At 32.4% G+C, this 9,678-nt stretch overlaps 1 protein-coding gene across 1 annotated transcript; it reads left to right on the top strand.

The window, feature by feature from the left end:
* Positions 1 to 5,532: 5,532 nt before the first annotated feature.
* LOC140860581 (WAT1-related protein At1g68170-like) lies at positions 5,533 to 8,639 on the top strand. Its single transcript, XM_073263582.1, has 7 exons — positions 5,533 to 5,726; positions 6,175 to 6,237; positions 6,391 to 6,507; positions 7,503 to 7,764; positions 7,873 to 8,031; positions 8,131 to 8,282; positions 8,378 to 8,639. Exons 1-7 carry the CDS (start codon positions 5,533 to 5,535, stop codon positions 8,637 to 8,639), a joined length of 1,209 nt encoding a protein of 402 aa, XP_073119683.1.
* Positions 8,640 to 9,678: the final 1,039 nt, after the last annotated feature.

The following is a 9,678-nucleotide window of genomic DNA, read 5'->3' as shown; positions in this document are numbered from 1 at the left end:
AAAATGGATTAATTTTGATCAATTGTAGAATATATATATTAATAAATAGCATGCCTCCAATAAAGTTTACTTTTTTGTGTAACATTTAATTGGTTCCCTTTTAAGGTTAATTTCAAATTTTGAGGATAGTGATATTCTTATACGATCATGCAATGTTTTGGGGATGTTAGAGAAAATGGATCGCATTTTAATTTCTTGTGGGCATACAAGTTGTGTAATTGGAAAAATCTTGTGTTAGTGGCAAATGTTAATCCTTTCCAAAGGGATCGAGGAAGCTAGCTGGGGAACTACTTTTGATCGTTGGGAACTACTTGGTGATTTCAATTTGAGATAGAATTTCAGAGTCACACAAAACCTCATTAACTTTTTATTACGTGTAGTTATCGAGTCCCATATGTTCAATCAAGTCATTTTTAGTGACACGAATACGTAATTCAATATGATCATAGAAGTAAATGTAAATCATGTATATGCATATAATTTTTGACGTAGCTTATGATTTGAATGATCGTGACTTGCATATTATGTGTGACTGGTGGAGCTACAAATTTTAATCTATTCGGGTTAGAATTTTAAGCCCTCAAATGCTTTAATTTTTTGAATTGAGCTATCCGAGCTAAGATCAAATTAAACCAAAATTTTTCAAAATTAATATATAAAAAATTTCAAAAAAATTTTGTGCCACCCAGAAGCATATGTAGCTCCGCAAGGTGAGCTGTAAATTAATATCTAAAGCACCTCACATGCATCAACTCACGACAACATAAATCCAAGATCACCTCAACATATATGTCTGTCGCGCTCGATCATATATGTGGTCGCGCTCGACATCTATAGACAGAACTTGTTATTTGAGTAGTATTCCGAATTCTGAAGAACTTGACAACCAACAGCAGCAACAAAGAATAAGTCGAGGCGAGAGAGTCTCTCTATCCGCAAGACAAAATTGCCCGTTCAAAGTGCTCAACGTTTGCGGCAATCGTCTCTAAGATACAACGACTTTGCGAATGAGATATATCAGCACAAAAAATATCTCGAACTTCAGCGAACTAAAATATGTAAACAACTTTGTTTTGAGAGAGAGGGAGGAAATCGCAGTGAAAACAAAAACTCTGATGTTTTACTTTCTCAGATGTTTTGTCTGCGTTTCAGATGTTTTTCTATATCGTTATACGTTATAACTGATCATATATATAGCCTAAGACTTCAAACAATACGTCTCATGGCCTAAGGATGCAATCCATGACTGAAAAAGCCCAGAAACAGATGCAACTTTTCGAACTGTAGAGGGCGCGCTCGGTCGGTGATTTTTAACCGATCGAGCGGCCCACATTTCACCAAGTTTCTGTTTCGCTCAAACGATGCTGCGCTCGGTCGGTAAATTTCCACCGATCGAGCGCCCAACTTTTGGCCAACCTACTGTTTTCGCAGACGAGGGCTGCGCTCGGTCGGTAGTTAGAATTTTGTTTATTTTTTTTCCTTTAACCAAATTTTATTCAAAATGAATAATTGATCATAAGATCTTGCCTCGCCGCGGCCAAACCGGCCGCACACGCGTGTATTTGCTGCATCGATTAGCGTCTTGCCCCTTTACAAAACATCCGGTGCCCTAAGGGCCCAATCCCATAAACCAAATTTGGGTTATTTAAGGAGTCAAACATATTAAAATTGTTCCAATGTGGGACAAACCAAAACAAATTTTCCCTCCAATTTATTCACCAAATTTGAATTTATTCAACACGTTTTGACAATAATTTCAAAAGTCTTTCAAGCCCTATGCAGCCCAATTTACAATTCATTCAACATTTTCAACAGAACTAACATTTCACTCATTGATTTTTTCAAAAAATAAAAATAAAAATCGTGAAAAATAGAGACGGCTCGCGAAATTGTAGTTAATTTCTGCCAACTATTTTTAATTTTATATATTTCCTAGCAGCTATCAATTAAAGCCAAACTAATTAAAAAATGTGGCGAAATGGATTAAAAAAAAATAAAAAATTGGACATGAAATTCAAGGAATGTGATGGTTTGAATGTGCATAGGGGTGGAAAAAAATACCGAAATACCGAAATACCAAAAAATCGTACCGAAAAAATTACCGAAAATTTCGGTACGGTACCATATCGTACCTAAATTTTCGGTATCGGTATCAATATGATAAATTTTTTTTCGGTATACCGGTATATATCGAAATACTGAAAAATAATTTTTTTAAAAAATATATATATATGAAAATTTTCGGTATACCGACTTTTTTGTCGGTATACCGAATTTTTTTCGGTATACCGAATTTTTTTTGAATTTGGTATCGGTACACGGTATATATTTTCGCCATACCAAAAATTCGGTATATTCGGTATACGGTACGATATCGGTATGGAAAAATTTCATATTGATTTTTTCGGTACGGTATACGGTATACGGTATCCAATTTTCGGTGCGATATACCGTACCGACCCACCCCTAAATGTGCACACGTTTTGAGGGGAGAATTGCACAAAGTCATGTAATTATTTTCCTCATAATCAGGAAACTATGTGCTGTAAATTCAAACTTGGGTCTGTAAATGCATTAACTCCTCTTTACTAGCAGTGATTCTTTTGCATGGTGACTTACATTACATGTGCTTAATATTACAAGAAATGGATGCAATTTATTGGACTTAAACGTAGGCCATGACGTACGTATCATTAAATTCTTGAATTGGTGTTTATATTAAGGGGAATTAAATTGTTTTATTTTTCCTCCTTCTTTGCGGTTTTGGTAATTTGTTTTGTAATTTAGTAATCTTTTCTTGAATCTACTTACATGTCACTAGAATATCACTAGATATATCAGCATGATGCATAAAAAAAGACTAAAATTGAAATACAAAATACAAACAATATAAAAAAGACTAGAATTGGGGAAAAACAAACAAATTAATTAAGATAGCGAAACTGAAATTTCATTACAAAACGATAGTGTTTGTACAGCTGGTACTACCTTTTTATTATTTGTCGTCAATAATACGGCTATTCATTTGATAATTTTCACTTTAGTTCGTCAATTTTATAATTTTAATTTACCTTTTAAAAATTTTAATATATCGCATTTATAGACTATATAGTTCAATAATAGTTTTCCGATTATGATATAAAAAATTGAATAAATAGAAGATAAAATTTTATTAAAAAACATATATTATACAAAAACGTACCCAATATAATGAATAATCATAGAAGTTCTTGTGAGACTATCTTATGTCTCATGGGTTAGTTTTCATTAGACGGGTTTCATACTTGACCCCAACTTATAAAAAATATTATTTTTATGTCAAAATTATTAATTTTTATTATATATATATATATATATATATATATTGAATCGACCCATATAATGAATATGATCTATAAGATCATATATCTCAAAAGAAACTTACTCATGAAAAATAGGAGCATCAATGTCTTATCGGATAATTCCCAACGTTCTCTGAATGTGTTTCTAAAAAAAGTAAATGGAGAATGCGGTGTATGATTTTGATTTTGTATTCTAAATTAGACATAGCCATGATATCATGTCATGAGAAAATACACATTATTTGGTTTTTAATATCATATCAAGAATTAGCTTCAAAAAAAATATCATATCAAGAATTTTGTTATTTAAGTACACTAAATTAATTATATTGAGATATATATGATGAAAAATATACATTAGAAGTATCTTTTATTTTTGTTTTTGTTCTTGTTTCCTTTTGGGGTGATAGGTGACGTATAAATTGTTGAAGAAAGCATTAAAATTGATATAAATGCATTTTTCAGAAATCTAATTAATATAATGGTCAGATGGCAACCATTTTGCCTTCATGAAATTAAAATAAAAAATAATTGAGTTACTTATAAAATAAATAAAATGTATAACTAGAATTTTACATGATTTCCGGCTTAATTATTATCATTATATTACGTCAAAATTAAATTTGGCTAAAGTTTTAGGGAGAATATTGCACAAGACAAATTAAACTTCAATTCAACTATACATACAATCTGAGCGTAAGCAGTGACGACGCCAACATCAATGATCTATTTTTTATATGGTGTGATTCTCTTAAGATTATGCTTACTTTGGTGTGATTTCAAAAGAAAATTATGTTAATTTTTTCCCCTTTGCTGAGAGATTTCATTACATATATATATTGAATGTAAAATTATTCAAACACAATTAGTTACTAAATTCTAAATCATAGGCAGCTCACTTCAGATTAACAGAAGATTAATTACATACGGGAAAATAACTATTTTGTCCCCCATTTAACTTGTTTCTTTTTTATTTTCACCCCACTTAAGTATTCAAAAATTGGTTTTGGGGTGCATTAAGTTTTGATTCATGCTTTTTTAAAAAAAAAAAATCCAATTATCGATGTGACTCTAGACATGTCAGTGATTTCCGATAAGAGTTAGGACGTTAACAATTCATTATTTTACATCGGTATTTAGGTAGTGTTTTGAAGAGCTTCTAGAAAGCATTTTTTAGTTTTTTTTTAACAAAAATTGCTTCATAAAAGCACTTTCAAACACTACCTTATTATGTCATATCGGCAAAAAGTACGTAACTAATGACGAAAAAACAAACTTCGAATAATTGGTCGAGCGAAAACGAAAACGAAAAATATCAGTGGACCAAATTAAGAAAACAAAATGAAAATGTGGATTATATGTTGCTTCCATAACAAGAACAACTCATGTACGTGTGACCGTCTAATCACTCAGTCGAGTTTTGGATCGGATCAACCAATCTCGGTCTATGAGATCATCTGATCACAATAAATTTATTTATAAACACGGATTTGTCAATACTACTCCAATAGTGTCCCAAAGTGGGCTCAAATTTTTTGTACGCGAGATGCAAAGAATTGTCAAATATAGCATATGCTAGCATCGGTAGAATATATATATATATATATATATATATATATATATATATTATGAATATTAATAAATGGCATGCAAACTAAATTGTTGTAACAAGAAAAGGAGGGGGGGTCCCGCAGAAGCTAGCTAGGCAAAGCGAAGACGCCTGTGGAAAAGGCAAGAAATATATTCACCACGTGTCTATCTCCACCGTTGCGAGCCTTAATAAATGAGTACTAGTAACAATTTCTGATACTCTTTCTTAATTATGACGTGGGAAAATAGCAAAAACCCTCGTTTTCTTAATCCCCATCTTACAAAAACAATTACTTTAATATTATAATTATTTCAATTTTGTCAATATACATTTTAATGAATGGTTTCTTTTTCTTTTTTCCAAAAAAGAAACAATGAATGAATATCGAACCACGCGCCATATATATATATCACCATGCAACCATTTTGACACAAAACCCTCCAAATTACATGATGTACTTTTAATTCTCACTCATTCCCTCTCTCTACAAGTACGTTTTGATATATATATATCAAGATCAAAGCGTATATATATATATATATATACAAGTACATGCAGATTCCTGGAATATTGATGTTGCGACGAGGGTTGGATCCGGGAATGGGGAGATTTTGTGATGCCATACATGGCCTGAAACCCACGATTATGATGGTGATAGTGCAGATTGCGGTGACGGGAGTCAACGTGTTCTACAAATTGGCGGCCAACGACGGCATGAGCATGCGAGTTCTCGTCGCCTACCGTCTCATCTTCGCCGCCGTTACTGTTGTTCCCATTGCCCTTGTCGTCGAAAGGTGCTTGCTTTCTTTCTTTCTTGGTTGTATATATATTATATTTTTAACGAATTAATTCAAGAAAATCAATTTATTTAATTATAATTTTCGAGTTTTAAAGGGTGGAAATTAAGAATTTTTTTTTTCATCTTCTGTCGTCATGGGAAGAAATTAGCTTTAGGGATCGATCCAAATTAATGCAAACTAATTTTCTCACACGGGAATTAAAAGAAATATATAGTTGGGGCTCACATTGATTGAAGCACGGGTTCTTTAATTAATTACCACAAGAACACCCTGATATCCACATACTTAATCTTTTTTTCTTTTTTTTTTTTCATTTAATTTCATTTGTCAAACGGCACACACTGTGTGTGTATATATACATATATAAAGAGAGAGAGAGGGATGTGTAGAATTTGCTTTTGTGATTTTGAGATTGAAATATTAATGCATATATAATTTGCAGGAAAAAGAGGCCGAAATTGACGTGGAAAATTGCCTTTCAAATATTTCTTTCTGCGTTGTTTGGGTGAGTGCGTACATTATATGTTGTTTTCATTTGTTTTACTTTTATTTTTAAAGGCGAAAATTAATTAATAGTATTTTTTAATTATAATATTAAATCTTTGAATATATATATATATATATATATATATATATATATATATATATTATGATGCAGGGGATCAATGGCACAAAATTTATACGCGGAGAGCTTAGCACTGACAACCGTCACGTTTGCCGCAGCTACGTCTAACCTCATGCCCGCTGTCACCTTTGTTTTAGCAATTCTTTTTAGGTAATTAATCAATTTTAATTTATTTTTTTTACAATAAATTTTTAATTCACACCAGCAAAATATATATAATATATACACAAACGCACATTTATCATCTCAAAATATACATGCGGGTAATTATTGTTGTGAAGTAATTAATTAGTTCAATTTATCATGAAATTAGTCGCGGGTTTCTTTAATTTTCTTTTTCGTTAAATTTTTTTTGAGTCATCGTGATGTTTGTCACGATAGGTGACAAAACAGTTGATAGAATTAAGCTTTTTTTAAATTATTTTTGTTATAAACAGAAAATTGTATTTTAGTCAAATATATTTGACTCTCTGTAATTTTCTCCCTATATGGCCACATTAATCCAATCTTCATGATATGCAATATTATTTATGTTTTTCTTGGTCAGTTTTAATCTTTTCCTTGAAGTGGTGTTGATGTGTACAATAACACATTAGCACTTGGGATGAAAAATAATTAAAATTATTGAATAACTGAAATTTTATAATATACAAAATCAAACCTAATATGCAAAGATGTAAACATATTATAGGTACTAAAATATAAATTTTACTCATTCAAGGAACCCAAAAGATAGGTTGTGGTTTGATAATTGTTTTTTGATGATTTATTGTATCAATGATTCAAGATGAAGTTTTTAAAAGTAACTTTGATCAAATTTTGTATTATTTATAGTTTTATTTGACTAAAAAAGAAGAAGAAGAAGAAAGAAACACAACATGTGACATATGCTATTAGATGGTGCTTATTTTGATGAATGAGAGAATTTTTTTCCAAATTGAAATTTGTATATCACCATTGACCCAATTCTCCCATTTTTCTATTTTAAAACCATCGAATTGTTTGTGGGGATTATTTTTTTCTTACATTTTTAGGTTCTATAGGTTTCTTGTGACAAGTTATGTTTTCATCATATAAATTTCCTAAAAAATACTTTTATGCATGTGAACAAAATATATATAAATATATATGGTTTGATTATTTAGGATGGAGAAATTGGGGTGGACGACGATGGCAGGGAAAGCAAAGGTGATGGGGACATTTCTGAGTATAGGAGGAGCTATGCTTTTGACTTTTTACAAAGGCTTGGAAGTCAAACTTTGGTCAACCCATGTTCACCTTCTTCCTACAAATCAACATGCAGACGGCCACGTGGCAGCAGCCCACCAAAAGTCCATTAATAACATCATAGGCCTTGTGCTCGCCATCGCCTGCTGCGTCTCTTACTCGTTTGCATTGATTATTCAGGTAAATTTCGAAAAATATATATTGGAACGATGACTCGAACTGCAAGCAATGCTAGTCGCTCACGAGTTATCGAACAAAATAAGTTATAAAACTCGGTTTCGACTGCAGGCTAAAGTCAGTGAGAAGTACCCTTGCCATTATTCAAGCACGGCTCTGATTTCGGTGGTGGGATCGATTCAAGCTGTGGTTTATGCATTCTCTTCGGAAAAGGATTGGAGCCAATGGAAACTCGGATGGAACCTCAGGCTCCTAATCGTAGTTTACATGGTAATTAATGTTGTACATAAGACATGAAAAATTAACATGGAGTACTAAGAAACATATAAATTTTAATTAATATATCATATGATGTTTGTTTGTTTGTAGGGAATCGTTGGATCTGGAATAATGTGGGTTTTGACGATGTCGTGCTTGAAGATGAGGGGACCATTGTTCGTCTCCGTTTTCAATCCACTGTCGCTTGTACTTGTAGCAATTTCTTGCTCTCTCTTTCTCGGCGAAAACTTACACTTAGGAAGGTAATTTCATTTATTAATTGCTCCTTCCATCTTTTTCAAGTTTAATATACATATTTCAATTACAAAAATTACGATTAATCGTCATGCACATGCAGTGTGCTTGGCGCCGCGATAATCATAGGTGGTTTGTACGTCGTGTTGTGGGGGAAAAGCAAAGAAATCAAGAAAGTGTGTAGACTTGCTCCATCGAGTGAAGAACAAAGCGTAAAGAGCGATCATAATGTTGCCGCCGGCGGCATCATGGCCGTGGCGCCAAATTTTGTACCGAGCACCGAAATCATGCGAGTTTCGGAAGAAGAGGATGAAGAAGCAGATTTAGAGGCAAAGGTCTCAGAACCTCAAACAAGCATATCTTGAACTTACTCATAGTCATGCCAAAAGAACATGCCCACCTAGTTCACCTTTTTTAAAAAAAAAAAAAAATCTTCATAATCATAGTGAGGATGGTCTATCTTAGTTTTAAATACCATTTTCTAATGAAATTTGTTTTTCTTTTCAATCTTAAAAAAATTAGGTACATTTTAAAGTTTGTGACTGAAGATTGCATTCTGTATTTTGGTTTCTTGTGTCGTACATTAAAATAATAACCATTAATTTAGTCTTACAAGAGTTTGATGATTTGGCGAACGAAATATGAAATTGGTCAATTAAATTGAGGTAATTAAAGAAGGTTTATTTGTTTATCAGGACATTTTTGCCCCTTACTTTCATAATGATCAAATTTTATTTTTCGTCAGGTAATTGACATAATTTTTGAGAAAATGATCGATAAATCTCCAATGGAAAATAAAATTTTGTTGTCAGTCCTCAAGTCAGCATTTATGTTTTCTCAGTTCCTGGAAGAATTCTGTCATTTGTTACAAAATCACCCTCAAATTTAGTTGAAACTGCATGATACTCTTTACTTAGTTTTGAATTAAAAAGGGTTTGAGAATATGGTTATTTTCCCACGCTCAAACAACTTCATCTTGGACAAGAGTAAAACAGTGGTCTCCGGTTAAAATTTTCACAATGCACACTATCACCAATGAAGCGAAGAAAATCTTTCAATTGAATAAAGACACATACGCTATGAACAAGAAAAAATCGTTGAAGGTGAAGAAGGATATGAAATTCAGAAAAGGTTCAAAAGTGCTCTTGGATCCGTGATAATCATAGGTATTTTGTACTGCATGTTGTGGGGGGAAAAGCAAAAAAATAAAGAAAATATGTATTATATTCTTACTACATCGAGTGAGGAAAAAAGCGTAAAGGACGATCATAATGGTGGCGCCGACGGCATCAAGCCCGTGGCGCCAAATTTTGTTCTGGGCACTGAAATCACGTGAGTTTCGAAGGAAGATGATGAAGAAGCAGATTTAGAGGCGATTGTCTCAGAACCTCAAACAAGTGTATC

The sequence above is a fragment of the Henckelia pumila genome, chromosome 4 (genome assembly GCF_033568475.1).
Source record: "Henckelia pumila isolate YLH828 chromosome 4, ASM3356847v2, whole genome shotgun sequence".
NCBI lineage: Eukaryota > Viridiplantae > Streptophyta > Magnoliopsida > Lamiales > Gesneriaceae > Henckelia > Henckelia pumila.
This window is presented reverse-complemented; position numbering and strand designations above follow the sequence as displayed.

Bases quoted from the DNA above. Each gene is read 5' to 3' on its own strand.
- LOC140860581 (XM_073263582.1), top strand. From the start codon at position 5,533: ATGGGGAGATTTTGTGATGCCATACATGGCCTGAAACCCACGATTATG. The intron at 8,032-8,130 runs GTAATTAATGTT...GTTTGTTTGTAG, and splicing joins TCCTAATCGTAGTTTACATG to GGAATCGTTGGATCTGGAAT. The intron at 8,283-8,377 runs GTAATTTCATTT...ATGCACATGCAG, and splicing joins GAAAACTTACACTTAGGAAG to TGTGCTTGGCGCCGCGATAA.